Source organism: Atta colombica, unplaced genomic scaffold (assembly GCF_001594045.1).
Source record: "Atta colombica isolate Treedump-2 unplaced genomic scaffold, Acol1.0 scaffold239, whole genome shotgun sequence".
In the NCBI taxonomy this organism is placed as follows: domain Eukaryota; kingdom Metazoa; phylum Arthropoda; class Insecta; order Hymenoptera; family Formicidae; genus Atta; species Atta colombica.
The window spans coordinates 168,476-184,598 of NW_017259337.1; the positions used below are offsets into that span (position 1 = coordinate 168,476).

The 16,123-nt window shown below is 36.5% G+C and overlaps 1 protein-coding gene across 1 annotated transcript; it reads right to left on the reverse strand.

The window, feature by feature from the left end:
• Nucleotides 1–2,265: 2,265 nt before the first annotated feature.
• On the reverse strand, nt 2,266–16,030 carry LOC108688790. Its single transcript, XM_018195207.1, has 14 exons — nt 15,914–16,030; nt 8,491–11,222; nt 8,339–8,376; nt 7,022–8,128; nt 6,454–6,900; nt 6,207–6,375; nt 5,786–5,981; nt 5,069–5,563; nt 4,744–4,978; nt 4,461–4,629; nt 4,090–4,204; nt 3,475–3,793; nt 2,830–3,040; nt 2,266–2,546 (listed from the first exon to the last, which is right to left on the reverse strand). Exons 2-14 carry the CDS (start codon nt 11,187–11,189, stop codon nt 2,402–2,404), a joined length of 6,345 nt encoding a protein of 2,114 aa, XP_018050696.1. The 5' UTR covers nt 11,190–11,222; nt 15,914–16,030; the 3' UTR covers nt 2,266–2,401.
• Between the last annotated feature and the right edge of the window lie 93 nt (nt 16,031–16,123).

The window sequence follows — 16,123 nt, forward strand, 5'->3', positions numbered from 1 at the left end:
TGATTACCTTCTGATTGCAACGACGACGTAATTTAGAGATATGTCTTCTCTTTGAGTGATTTTTCGTTTTAATTAATATAATAAAAATGTATGCTAGATTTATGAACGTTTCTTAAAATATATAAAAATTTTTAAATATTTAAATGAGACCATTTCAGTTCTATGATAATAATAAAAGAAAAATTGCCATTTTTTAAATATAATTCAGAAGAACTAAGATGTAATAAGTAATATAAATAACTTTAGTGTAAATTTCCGAATAAACAATTGTGCCATCTGTTTAAAAAGCATATAGCATGCAAATGTTTTCGTCAACAATTTCAATTCATTACGATCGCCTATAGTAATGTTTTTAAATCTTTAATGTGTCATAAATTAACGCACTTTACGAACACAAAGCTTTTCGTTGCGAATGTGCTCTACGACTTAACAAGCTAAATGAAACAGAAAACCAGTATTGTCTTTCCATATTTCAAATTATTTTTCCTTTAATTATTTACTTGTCATTAGCCGCTATATTACATAAGAATGTGAACGAGATGTTTCGTAAATTGCTCGCTATCAATCATTATTTTGTGAACAATTATCATAGCAATTAATTCAAAAATTGAAAAAAAACTGTAGTAATACTCAATTCCAAATAGATGTGAGAATCTCAATAAAAATCGAGAATAATTTGTACATTTATAACTCTTATTCTGGAAATTCTTATTCAGCTAAATTATCTTTTTAGCAGTATGGCTCTGTTGAACTTGATCGCTTAGCGATCGATGCATTTAAGGATCTTGTAAATTGACTAATTTTAGTCTTTACTGAGCTGGTTTTTTCTGTTTCCTGGTCCGTTTCCTTCAATCGTAATAATTATCAGGCCGATTATTTTTGAACTGATGAACGATCGCGCGAAGTGTTTACTTTCTCAAATGTAGAATGATCATCCATCGTTTATTATAACTATCAGCAAACTTATGAAACATCTCGTGGTCAATTCGTGAATTTTCTCTCTGTATACAGACTAGTAACATGTACATGATATATTATCTATGACCGGTATTCATAATCAGTTTTATATTTAAGACTGTCTGAAATAGTTTTAAGATGTCATAAGCCAATCAGAGGCTGGTCATACAGTCGCGATTCTTATATTTAAGATCGTCTTAAGTACAATCTTTAGATGTCATGAACTAATATCAGAGAAAGAGAGAATTCATATTAGCATCTTAAGACATTACTTAAGAATGTCTTAAGATGCTAATATGAATTCTTCTTCTAATTATAACGGACTATAAATACCGACTACAGAGCTGTAAACATTTTCAAATATTATTTAAAACGGTCTTAAAATAAGAACGGATTATAAATACTAGCCTTATGTTCACCGCTTAAACGACTAGTATATCATTGCATATATAACTTTTTACCAATCAATTTTATATAACTCATTCCCTTTTTATAGTCCTTTCTTATCCTCTTGATAATGTACAGTATATGCAAAAAAATGCGACTCACTTTTTTAATCACTATTATATTAGCTGAATATAACACAGTAACGCCATCTGTTGTATAATAGAAGCGTCACTTTTTGATATATTATAAAGTTGTAATTATAATATAATTTTATATTCTTGTTAATCTCTCTCTCTCTCTCTCTCTCTCTCTCTCTCTCTCTCTCTCTCTCGCTATTAAAAATATTCGATAAAGAATAAATGTACGATTTGATCCATATCCAAGATTCAATTCAAGAAATTTGTCAGCTTATGGATTGCCACGTTCCGCGTATTCTGTTAAAAAAATTGATACTTAATCAAATATCAATAAGTTCTCAGACAACATAAAGTGTCCAAAATCGAGATATAATTTTTGACATCTAAAAGATATCTTAAGGACTTATGTCTCAAATTTGGACTTTGTATTATCAGAGTTCTTAACTTCTAGGAAGTCAAGCGGTATTGTTCACGAACAGTATGAACTTATTGCATTGGCAAGATTGTCCAAAATCCTGTTCACTCCATACAAAAAAATGATAAAAAGGAGGCAAATATTAGTTCAAACACTATCCAAAGAATGGTTAAATTGGATCTTAAAACAATATTTTGAACGGACCAAACGATATTTAATCACCATACGAACGGAACGATACAAAATATTGAGTATTAAAAAAAAAACATGTGATTTTGCTTAAGTAATCATGCAACATATTGAACAATGTCAAATACTTATACGATAGTAGAAGAACTAAATATTTATGTTTTAATCAAATTTGTCCCCGGCTACTCATTTTATTTAACTAAACCGATAATTGAAATGTTAGTTGTAAGAGTCGCATTTTTTTGGCGCTTACTGTATTAATTATTGCAACGCGGAGACAATCAATCAACATTGACTTATCCACCGATTATTCATGTTACTCTGAAGAATCGGAATCAGATTCGGCCGGTGCGTCGGGCGTTTCTTGAACTTCTGGCATGGTCTCAGGGATTTTTTTCGTTGCGATCGTCGCCGAGACATACGCACCCGGCCCTTCACCTTGCGTATGCTCAATCCCTACCCTAAATAACGTTTGACAATACAGCAATACTCAAATAATATTAATTTAAATAAAAAGAAAATAATAAAAAGAAACAATTAGAAATATATTCGAATTCTCATCCGGGTGTCATGTTATCTTTGTTTAACATTCGATAAACAACAAGTATGGAGTGGTACCTGGATGACACTCGGCTGTCTTCTTATAGGAACGCTTATTAATTTTAATAATCGAATAATTCAACGATATAAAAGCTTGGAGAGTTCTTGCTATATAATTTATAATATTAAAATAATAGAGCTTACCTGTATTCGTGACGCGACAAATTTCGAACATACTTCTCTGGGGGCGCATCACTGTCACTGTTCTGGAGACTGACGCTCCTCGCAGTCGTATGAGATACTTGTGTCGCCGGCATTGTAAACTCTACGTAACAATATTCCGAAAGATTTTCGGGGATCTGATCGTAAGAGGTGAGAGCCATACGGCAAACCAGCTGATGCGTCGTGTACGCACCTAGAAATAACCGCAAATAACTGAAATTGGCCAAGAGCCAGCAGCAATCATTTGGACGATGATTTGAACATATATTTAAACCATTATGCATAAAATTTTTACTTTTATGCAGAATCTAAATATTCTTACGTTTAGTAAACGTATTGTTCAGACTTCCAGACTTCAGTTTTTTAGTTCACGAAGCAGAATAAAATAGCATAAAAAATATAAAGTATAATATAAAAATTTTTTAACAATGAAACAAAAATTAGAATAATTTGTTAATCTCGACTGACGCTATAGTGACACGTAGAAAAGCGTAAGCAGTAAGCAAATCAATTATGTTATTCGCTACTACTTACATTATTGTCTTACGTTCTCGACTGTGATTGGTCGACCGTTTACTGCTTAGATTTTTTTATACAGTTTAAGTAAAAAAAAATATAAGCATGTACCTTGACCCTCTTTTGGCAACCTGGGCATCCTCCATACGATAGCACGATGTTGATGCTCATATTTCGCCTGGCCGGAAGTTACTTCCATCAGTTGCGGTTCCAAAGTATCGACAGCACCCAAGAATCTCTCAATTCCCTTAATCTTTCCTGTTCTTCTATGTGCTGATTTTACCGAACCATATCTGAAGTGTTTCTCCACCCTAAAGAGATAGATCCAACACTCAGGTATAGGAAAGCGAACCATCACGTCTTCGCATGGTATTTGGCCCAATTTTCTGGATGCAAAACCAGGCACGAGAATGTCTGCTCTCAGCTCCACCTGAAAAATAAAAAGAGATCAAATGATGCAACTCCAATAAACATGTCACTATGAAAATTTGTTACGCGTTGCAAGAATGAGAGGAATGAAAAGAAATTTTAAGAAAATTTAAGATTTAAAGAAAAAAGTTTTACATAAAGCCTAATATAATATTTTTATAAAAGAACGGAGAATGACGATACTACCTAATATAAGAGATAGAAGAAAGATACGATGATGGCTAAAATCAACAAGAAGTTTTCGCTTTTATTTAAATACTGTATGGAAAGTGAAAAAATGGAAAAAGGGAAAATTACCTTGTTCCCGGTAACGCACATAACAGCTTTTAGCTGAAGCGGTAGTTCTCTATTTTTAGGCGGTCTTACGCGAAACCGCATCAGTTCAATGTAACATGCATCAGGTGGCTTGAACCTTAGAAGATATATGTTAGTAAGGTATTAGTTGTAAAATAAATTTATAATTTTATGGTTAAAAATACACACATGTTGATTAGTTAAAAGCAAAATTATGTTAGTGTCTTAAAATAAAAGTATCTTATATTATAAAGAACTTTAAGTCTATTATTATTAAGATGCTTATTTGTAATTGCAAAGAAGAAATTGTTAGAATTATTAATGTTTTATCTGAAGAAAGTTACTTATCGATTTTATTATTGTAAAATATGTACTTTATTATCCTTGATTTTTCGTACTCATCCTGCTGAACGCATGAATGGAACTCGACGTTCTCCAGGCGAATCCATTCTTCCGTTACGACGGGGATGATATCATGCCTACCAACAACCTCTTTACCTTGTCGCCACATATCATTTATTCCTAATTCTATGTCGGGCATACCTAAACAATAAATCAAGTTTCATAAAAAATATAAATTGTAAGAACACAATTTTTCAATTATGATTTATTTTTTTTAATGTAGCGCAATATATTTGTAATTGTTGTGATATTTACCAGAAAGGAAACCCAGGAAGAAAAGACGAACACGTGCGATTTGCTTGTCTACATGACCCTCTGCGTTCTGCTCGACATACAGCTCATCCACGACTGTTACCTGAACTTCTTCCATTTTGTAAGTTAGAGCCCGATCACGATGCGCCGGTAACCTGAAGAGTGCTTCCTCGATAGCACAAGAAAATTGTTTCATGTCCTCGTAACATTGGGAACCAAGTTTGAATAACTGAGAGATCTGCATACATATATAGGATGTACAGATGTATTAATTGTACTGCTTAATATTCATTGGAAATGGTTTATATCAAGAATTAAAAAAATTTGCCTGAGGTGCGTGTTCAACAGGAAGACCCAATTTCTTCAAATCACTCCCAAACTCTTTGACGCCTTGATAATCCCCTTGAATAGCATACGCTGCGAACTGGCTGAGTTTGTTTGTAAGCCGTTCCGCCTTCGTAACCTGGCCAGGTCGCACGCCAGGTCTTTCCTTATAGAAGATGTATTGTAGCTTCACTGTAAAGATCTTCCCGTACTGATCAAATTGTTGAGCGCCGATGTCCGACACCGAATAACAAGCGAGCAGAGGTAATTCTTGAAACGGATCTTTGTCGTCTTTATTATTGAACAACTGTAGACTCGGATTGTCACCCTGATAAACCAGTTTGACAAAGATCTTCTTCCAGAAACGTTGCCCTGTGATTTTCTTTTTGTTCGGCTGTCGCAATTGCATCTCCCAACCATCGCCGGTGTAAGTTATCCGCGGGAAATCCTCAAGCGGTTGGCTAACATCCTCATCAAATAAAGGAGTAGGCGGGGTTTCCTAAAATAAGAAAAAAATATTTTATTCCATTTATCTATCTATCCTTATCTCTATAGGACTTAATCAAATATGGCATTTTAAGCATCGCACAATTCTTTTCTTATTTATGCTTTTAATTTAATTAAAGAATAAAAGACAAGAACTGCGCGTAAAAATATATTTGGTTGATGGAGAAACAATTTAAAGTAACGCGGGATATAATGATTTATCTAATGCGAATACCTGAGAATCTGTCCTAGCCATTTCGGCTGTCTGTGCAGTTTCAGATACCACAGCATCCTGCGCGATTCCAGATTTATCAAAGGGATTGAAACGTGGCGAGGAATCTGTATACGCAGCGATCTGCGGACTTTTTGGCGGCGGCGCTAACGTAGGTACAGGTCCGCCTTCTGCTGTTATCTGATCTCCTTCTTTTGGTCTAAGAGATAAATAGAGAATTGATATTATCTATGTACTAATGTTAGAAATAGTATTATTACTTGAATCTAATTGTTCTTGAATCTAATTGTGTACAGCAATTCAGACAATAATTGATAATTTTTCGGTGTTATTACTAAATATCTCACGACTAGCATTAGAAATATATCAATTTAAAATTTCTTAATTTTTTTCTTTTCAGTCAGTAGCTTTTTCTTTAACTTACTTGATAAACACACTGAAATCGGGTCCCTCGTCCGATTCCGCAGACTCAGCTCTTTTTACTTTCGTATCCGGTGGTGGAGCCGTCATACTCAAGAAAGAATCAAAACCATCAGATTCTCCAAAACCAGTGATCGTCGCTTCCGAGCCAGCTGCTGATGAGTCTCCCCAAACTGAAAAGAAAATGGTTATAAACAGTTAAATGTTAAAATATAAAGTTGCAAAAAAAAGTTGTCTTCATATATACCTACCATCGCTGGAAGTGTCCATAGCGATTGGTCCGCCACCGAAGGCATCCAAGAAAGGATCTCCGCCATTGGTTTCTGGTTCAGCAGCCCTATCAAATTTGGACGCAAAAGCATCGAATGAGTCACCAGTATCCTCGATCGCCTTCGTCGTAGCGGCGAAGTTATCCAATTGTTCTTCGGGCCTGTAAGTCTCGTTTCCAGGAAATTCTGTTCCAGGAGTCGGACTGGTGGAGATCAGGCCACTGCTGACCTTCTTGGTCGGTTCTTCGAAATCACCTAATAGATCCGAGGCAAAGGCTGACTGTGTGACTTCCGATGGAGCAAATAAAGGCTGAACTGCAGCTGCGAAGGGTGCGGACGTGGTTTCGATTATGCCGAAGGGCGTTATCGTGGTTGTATTGGTCATGGAGAAAAAGTTCGCATCAGCATCGGTAGAAACCTGTTCTACTCCTAACGATGGAATTATGTAAAATATAATAAAATTAAAGCAATGTAACATTATTTCAGATGAATTGATATTTTTATCTATTCTATTTCCATAAATAAAAAAAAAGAGAAGAAATTTTCTAACCTTGGAAAAGTTCAGTAGCTGCTGTCAACGTAGGTTGAATCGCAGGGACAGATTCCGTGAGGTCCAAGACAGTACCTTGTCTAATGTCTGTTTCTATGACCGCGAAAGGAGTCGCAGAAGTCACTGAAGGCCGTTTCTCGTTACTAATAATATCTTCCGGATATTCCATTCCAAAAATAGGCTGCGCTTGCGGTACCAGTGCCTCTTCGCTCATACTTGCGAAGGGATTGTCTTTGGTAGTAGCAGTCATCGAAACTCCAGTGATAAGACTGGTAGTATCCGTAGTGGTCATGGAAGTAGAGAAGATACCGGTCGAGGTGACTTCAGAAGGTGCATCAAAGAGATCCATGATGTCTTGATTTTTTGGCAGTTCAACAACTTTATCATCTGGGATCAGATCTGGCACATTGCTGTCGACGTCCAGAAGATCGGCAAAGCTGTGCTCCGGAGTAGGTGACGGGGAGTGTATCAGCGTGGGACTGGGCGTTCTAGTTGCTTGCAAACGATCCAGAAGATGGTTTGAGGTAGCGTCCATTGCTCCCGTAACTGACAATATCAGATCCTTCGTGTTCTTGGCAGGTGGTTGTACCGGTGGATGCGGTATCGGTGGTGGTTGTGGTCTCGGTGGAGGTGGTCTTGATGGCGGCGGTTTTCCATTTTTCGACGGAGGTGTTGCCGCTGGAGATGGTTGAGGCGGACTAACGATCGTCGTCGGTTGTTTCTCAGCTGTTGTCGTCGTCATCGTACCAAATAGATCTACATTCGTATTATCGGACGTGACGAAAATATTTGATGATTGGCTAGTGAAGACGTTGGTTGCTGGCGTATTAGTGTCGGCGATCGCTCCGAATCCGGTATTCGGAGCGGTACTTTCAATGCCAAAGGAGGCAAATGGATTAGTAGAATCGACGGATATCGGTGGTTCGTATGCTGTTTGATCGCTGCCAAAATTTAAAAAAGGATTCTCACCTGCGCCGGAAGTTGCCGCGTCAGTGAAATCTTGGAGAAAAGGATTAGAAGCCTGCGGAGGTAAACCACCTCCCGGTTCTGTTGCATAATCGTCCATTAAGAACGGATTACCACCCTTGGAATCCATGATTGAATTGACTCAAAAATTCCGATTACAAATTAATTATAACAATTGTTAAGCGAAATCTTTTGAATTGTACTTCCATAAAAATAGAATAGACTAATTTTAGTCTGTTTGTTTATACTCTGCGTGTTAGGCAGATATTTTTTGGTATAATTTTAATTCATCAATTAACATAAGCATTTTGGAAATCTCCCGTTATAATATTATAATATAGAAATTATTGCTGACATAAGTAGAGCATAAGGATTTAAGCTTTATATAGCTTCAAAAGAAATAATCCACTTGTATACTTAGTTTGATTAACAACGAGATATTCAAAAGATTGTTCTAAAGATTCTGAAAAAATAGAACTGTATATAACAATTGATAATATTACTTCATCAGTTCGGATTCGAGCAATTTCAGTTCGGTCCGCCCAGGCTCGATAGTAGCGAAGCTAGTATCGAAGGGATCCACGTCGTCGTCCAAAGTAAGATCTTTATTTTGAAGCGGCGTCAACACTTTGTCGCCGGGATCTTGTCCGTCTAAAAACAAAAAATCTTTGGACTCCTTTACTTCTTCCGCTCTAGGATCGAAGTCGTCGATTTCTGGGATTGTCGATGCTACAATGGGTACCACCGTAGGTAGAACAATAGAGCGCGGTGGTTGTTGAGGAATTTGCTGTAATTCACTTTCCAATATCTTCAACTCTGCTTTACCAGGCAGAATGTTCGTCGCGATAGAAGTGTCGAAAGGATCCGAATAGGAAATCTCCTCTTCCACGATAGATTTACTCTCGATTCTAGGTGTCAGAGGTTTTGCATCGACTTCGATTTCCGCATCCAAAATGCTCTCCTGTCTGTGAGGTTCTTGTTTTGGTATCACTTCCTCTTCGACTTTTTGTATCAACGATTGTAGCTGCACAAGTTTTAAATTGCTCGGTGTGACCGAGGTAGCCGTGAAATCGCTCTGTCTTCTGATTGGTTCTGCGGTAGATCTCGGATCAAAGTCGTGATCACTCAAACTATGAGGCAACTTGGGTTCTTGCCTCAACAATTCTGACTCAATGAGCTTGAGCTCGGTCTTGCCTGGCGCGACGTTATTGACGAAACTCGTGTCGAATGGATCGACATCTACTTCATCGTCCTCTGTTGGTAATGACTCTTCTATTGACTTCTGGGAATAGTACGGTGTCAGCGGTTTAGAGGGTAGTGTCTTCTCCTCTTCGGTAGTCGCGAGAAGGTCGGGTCTCTTTGACGGCGTCGGCAATTCAAACGCAACAGCTTTGGTTGGAGCTAGTTCAAGAACTTCCGGCCGGGAAGTCTTTCTCTCGAGATTCGTTGGAGTTGCTTCGACTTTCTCGTCCTCCTCAAAGTTAACAGTAAACACAGGCTCAACTGGCGCAAATTTAACAGGTGCAGATGGTCTAGGTGGTGGCGGTTTTGTAGGTAGCTGCTTTACTGATGCCTCATCTTTCCTTGGATCAAAGTCATTATCATCCTCGACGCAACTGTTAGATTGCTCACCAAGTAATTCTTTTTCTAAAACCTTGAGTTCTGTTTTGCCGGGTGGAAGCTCTTTCACTGCAGACGTATCAAAAGGATCAACGTAAGTGATATCCTCAATAGGCGCTATTGGTTCATCCGCCAATTGACTAAGATCAGTGGTCGAACCGCCTAACAAGTCCTTCTTTGATAGCAAACTGTTATGATCATTTTTCTGTTCACCATCTAACTTCAACAGGCCAGTTTCGTAATCTCTGTTAAAACCAGCGGGATCAGTTAGTGATATGGATACTTCCGAGACAGGCAATTCTTCAAGTTCTTTCTCAATAAATTTTAGCTCTGTTTTACCTGGTAATATATTATCCGCGAATGTAGTATCAAACGGATCGGCTTCGTCGACAAAGGTAGCCGCTTCGAAGCTGGCCTCAATTATCTCTGTCTGAAAATCGGTTGTTTCGGGCTCCTTCGTGGCAAATGGATCATCGGCTTCCTTGAGATAAGTCGAATCATTTGGCGAAGCGTTTAAATCAAATTCAGCGTCATCTAAGTCAGGAATTTCTTCTAAGATCGTTTTCTCCTTCAAAATTTCGAATTCAGAAATATCAAGTGGACCATTCGATGTTTTCTCAGTCGAGGCTGAATTCTCTTGAATAACTGTAGGAATAACGGGGCTGACTGGTCTTGGTAGCACAGGTGGTAATTTCGTCAAATCAACCGGAATATCGGGAAGATCGCTATCATCATCTAATAAAGTCTTTTCTACTTCTGTCGGTTCCGCTACAGTTTCCGCCAACGGCTGTTCCGCCTCGTCAAAATCGTCTAACAATAGATCTTGTTGAATTCGAGGTCTCCTTCCTTTGGTGATCTTGCAAGTGCTTACATAATCGATTCTTCCCGATAATACCTCAACAGCATTGCCTAAACTAACTAGCTTATTGCCCTTTTTATCGACAGTCCGAAGAACCTTGTCGGCATTGGTAGTGTCAAAGGGATCGTCCCCAGTCTCTTCCTCAGTCGGACTGTCTGGTATGTAAGCTAATTGAACATCGATGTTTTGAAGAACGTCGACGTAAGTGGTGTCGAAGATATCCTCATCGGCGGAATCCTCTTGTTCATCTTCGTCTTCTGGTACGTCTACAAAACCATCCTCGTTAACGAGTGATTTTTCTTCCTTTGTTTCTTGACCATCGATCTCCGGCGGTGCAGCTTCGATTGGATTACCCTCCTTGTCGAAGCCTATCCACCTCTTTGAGGATGATTTGTTGGAGTCCTCTTGCTTTGCCTCCTCTGGTTTCTTCTCTTCCAACGGCGCTTTTCGCTGGAAGAATGAAGTAGATTTTATCCGATCGAGATCATTTTGAGTCTTCTTCAAAACCGAATCGACGCCAGCAGTCAAAGCCTGGAACTTTTTCCACTCGTCAGATCCGGTACCTTTGGCTGTTTCGCCGGCTTCCTCGGCTTTCTGTTGGGCCTCTGCCCGCTCGCGCCGATAACGCTCGAGCTCTTCCGGATCAAACTCCTCTTCCTCTGCTCCCTTCTTGCCCTTCTTCGGCTTTTTCTTCTTCTTCAGCCCCTTGGCTAACTTGTGCATCCTCTAAGACCTACTGTGGTGCGTGAGAGGCTTCTGAAAATAAAAATCCAGATTATTGCACAAAAATATGAAATTTATTACTATTTATGAAAAATACATTTCTCCAACGATAAACATGATTAAAACATTTTTGGAAAAAAATCACTTTTGTTACATTTTTATAATTATACTGTGCAATTTCATGAATAGATGATGCAAAACATTCTATATATTTTAGGTCAAATAATTAAAATTTCTTAATTATTTCTACATAATTACGATACTATGAAAATCGATTTAAAAATCATCGAGTCATTAGCTATAGTACTTTACGTCTCCAAATAGAGAGTGACAATGCGGGATCATTGCCAAAAGAGGCCAATCGATCGTAGTGCAGTAACCGAATGTTTTTCTGCCTGGTCCTCAACTCAATTCCGTTCGATAAGCAAAAATAGCGACCGGTCGAAATAAAGGCGAAATATTTCTAACAGCATTTCTTGGAGATGTGCTCTATGAATGATATCTAATTGCTTCACAAATGACCTACCAGACCTGTCAAAATCGTCGAAGACTTTAAAGCTTTATATAGAAAGCCGATAAATTAGATTTTCGCCGAGAAATGTTCTTTACATTTTGTCATGGAATTTCAAGATTTTCATATTTCCATTGTATTTCAATGACGTTGACTTGCGGTGAATTCGGTAACAATACGATGCATATTTCATGAGAATGTCTAAAATCGTACATTATTACGCACGATGCAAATGTGAAAGTAATAATTTACAAATGTTTTTAACTGTCTTACGTCTTATTATTTTATGTTAAATTAAACAAGAATGCATCAATAGATAGATTACAAACTATATACGCTGACGCCTGATAAGCTTATAATCGTGTGACACACGTGTATATTTGCATTTTAATCGATATACACCAAACTTACAAGTGTCGATACAATTTAATTAATATACCAGCGTGTGGTACAGCAACGGATCATCAATAAAACGATAAACATGTAATATAATACTTTCTATTTTCGATGTTCTCGCATGGCGAGCTTCGAGAAAAAAATCGTAAACTAAAATGTGTCAGTTGATAGAAGAGGTACGCATATTAAAGGGGATGGAGGATAAAATGAAAACTCCTCTCGATCATAAAATTCTTAAATGTGACACTTTTGTTTTTTCTATGTGCTATATATTACTCTTTGACGACGGTAAGAGCATCCTTTTACACGCACAAATCCCTCGACGTAGTTAAGTTTTCATCACGGGTCGCCGAGCAATTTCGGCTGTGAATTAGCCTTGGTCTGCAACGTAGTGATGCACATATACGTATTTATGTGATGTGAATTCGCGTATATGTGTGTGTCACAAAATTATAATCGATATGCGAAAAAGCAAACGAGCAGATTCTAGCAACAAAAAGAAATTCATCGGTAATGTACCCAGCAAATATTTTTATAAAATATTATTACATCGCAATTAATATTAATCTATTAATATTAATTATTAGATTGCAGTCTAAATTTTAAAGTAAAAGCAGAGCAATCAAGAAATTAAAATTAAATATAAATCAATTTGGATTTTGTTCTTGTATAAATAACTTTATCAGAAAATGTTGAATTGCCACTTGCATAACAGATATATTTCGTTGTATTATGTGCGAACATAATGTGCTACAACAAGTAGCATAAAATAATTTAAAAAAAAAAAGAAATATCCAGTGGCAAAGGTCATGAAGAATTTCTTAAATTTCAGATAACGTTTAGGTCAAACCGATTCCTGTTAGACGTTCTAGATTAAAGCGATCGACAGTGACTTATGTCAGTGTTTCTTTTGCTTCTTCTACATAGCTAAATGGAAGTAAATTATGCATATCATGAATGTTTAATACACTTTGACTCATTTCGTTAATTAAAGATCCAAGTGCTCTATTTGTTTCTATTTTGTTTGTCAAAGTATTTCTTTAGTATCGTTCATGAATCGATATTATCATATACAACACAAGATACTTCAGAAATAGAGACATACATATCTTCGATAATAGAGGTATTATTTGGATTTTGTATAATTAAAATTACAATTAATGCTGGTTAATGAAAGAAATTTAATTAATCAATTGACTTTTTTAATTAATATATTTACATAATATTATCGGTAATACATAAATTATATTAGTTGTCATTTTTTCTACTAAATCAAATTAACATAAATATGTGTTTACTTAAAACTTTTCTACAAATTATTAAAAAAGTGTCTTTAATGATTAATATAGTGTGCCATTTTAGAAATTAAAAAATACAAGTGCAGTAGATTATGCCTTAAAGTTACATCAGATTTTCCAAATAACAATTTGTAAAGTGCAATTACTTTGATTACAAAGAATTATTTATAAATCGAAATCATGGGTGGGGAAACAAATAATAAATAGCACATTTGCAGTTTTATATGTAAAAACTTTTAACGCGTATATTGAAATTTGCAAAAACTTTTTTAAAAATTTAAAACAAATAATATATTTGTCACATTAAACATCAATGTCATTGTACTTAAGTTATTATAGTGTGCAATTTTATCAGATTTAAAACAAATTGAAAACAATAATTAAAGAGCTAATGCAGCACAGACTACGATGTGCAGAATCAAGTAAAAACTTTATCAGATTTTTAATCAGAATATCGAGTACAGGACAGTTAGCGATTCTATATTGTGTCATGCATTTTTTCAAATTATGTGCGTCAAATTATGTGTTACAAAATAAAATATAAAAAAAGTTTATAGAAATTATTTATACGTTTAGGAAAAAATAAATAAATAAAGAGTAGGACAAGGAAAAATCTCGTGCGTCATCGGACAATATCGTTAAATTTTATCTTATTCATTACTTAATTAGGTCATACCGTCAACGAAAAGATTTGAATTCAATAACCAATTGCAGTTATCATAAAGCTATATTGTAAGTAAAGGTAACGTATTAACTGTAACGATATCTCTCGAGGGCTTTGCCAGCACTTGTCACTTACACATTCTACCTGAAGTCTGTCACGAGGTCCTGAATAAGAGAAACTTGAGAGTATAATATTATATTAATTTCGATTATATCTCGTTTCTCGATTGTAATTTCAACAGTTATATGATAACAATAATAAAAAAATGGCTAACGATATGAACATGTCTATTTTACATGTCTATAAAAATTTATCTTAAAAGCGTATAAAATTTATTTTAATATATTATATTATTTGTTATAAAATAATATATAGACATCTCCATCTTTTTATCTGTGAGATTTTTTCGAACAAATAAATATTTTTGGCATAGAATATCGGAGTACTTACAACTTGCAATACAACAAAAACTCCGAGAAACAGTTTCATGAAAGAAAAGTAACAAGTTTTCGAAAATATGAGATAATACGCAACACGCGACGATAAAAATCAATACTCTATAAACGCAGTACTTAAAGAGAAGCTGCTAAACGTATCTTTCCTGCGGTGCAGTCGATCAACAGAAGAACAAGATGGGGGATACGCAAAAGACTGCCAAAGACTACTTTTCCTGCACCGTAATCGATCAGGTCTTCTAAGTCTCATTGCGGTTCACCGTGTATTAAGTCTTGCCACAGTAGTCGCTGCTGTGTCAGTCACATTCATCGAGACACAGGGGACTACGAGCGCCTCAAGAAACACGCGAGTGCTTCGCCGAATCTAATTTTATCTCCACCGAAAGAGTTTAAAAGCAGCGCTATGCCGATAATTCGTACTTTGCATGCAGATTTTAAAAGTTCAATAAAACGTTTGAGTTTCTATAGAGAACAATGAATCGCACTGTACGGCGTTTATGATATTTCAATTTTTCAAAATCTCTCCAAAGGCAAGGATTCGTATAAGCAATCATATAAGACATTTAATAATTCAAATTGTTGATTAACTTACGTTTAAGTGCAAATTTAACTTGATATAAATTAAGCATGCTCGAGAAACTGAAAAAGTAAAATTTGTAATCCCATCCTTTCTATATAGTATCCCAATAAAATAATAACTAATCACTAAGATATATATCATCAAATGATGTAAATCAAACTTAAAAGTCAATAATATGTTCTTTAAAGCTACTGCTAGGAGGCCAAAAGAAGATCAAAAGAAAGTAGATATGTGTCAGATGAAATACATAAATAGAATTAACGACATTTCTCGTGCACGATGCACGGAATGTCAAAAATATAAATTAGCTCGATCTTTCTTTTCTAATTTCAATCTAGGATGTCTATTACTATGTAAGTTATATCATGAGAGCTATAAACCATCGATTTGCGGCGACATTAATTAAACGTGCAACTAGTAATTGTATATACCATGATGGAATTCAGCAATGCGTCCAAGATTATCTAAATTCTAGAATTTAGAATTATAGTATACGCGTTTCGTATCTAATCTAATCGCGAATAAGTGGACGAAGAGTTATTTTCGATTTGGAATAAAGTATAATGCACATAATGACAATTATGCATCGGAAGTAACGATATGAGATCAATGAATAGAGTCGCCTGTTGCAAACGTGAAAAATTTTGTGAATCTACGAAAATATTATGCGACTTGTAAATGCGCTGCGCGATTACAGGGAGATGCCGGAGTGGCGATCAATCCGGTCGAATATGCGAGAGCGCCCGCCGTCCACCGGGGGTGGCACCTTCGTTCGCCTTTCGGCGGCGGCTTCGCTAAACCGAGGTCGTGTAATACTTACGATTTCAGCCTCATCAGCCACGTTGATACGACACACATTTTTTCCGCGTCATCCCGCTCGACTTAGGTCCTGGATCGCGGTTCGAGGTAGTTCGGTACTCGCAGCCGGCGTATTTGGTTCGTGAAAAAAGAATGACGGCGACGACAGTAGCGGTAGCGATGTTGGACGGCGGCGGCGACGGCGGCGGCGACTGCGGCGGCGGCGGCGGCC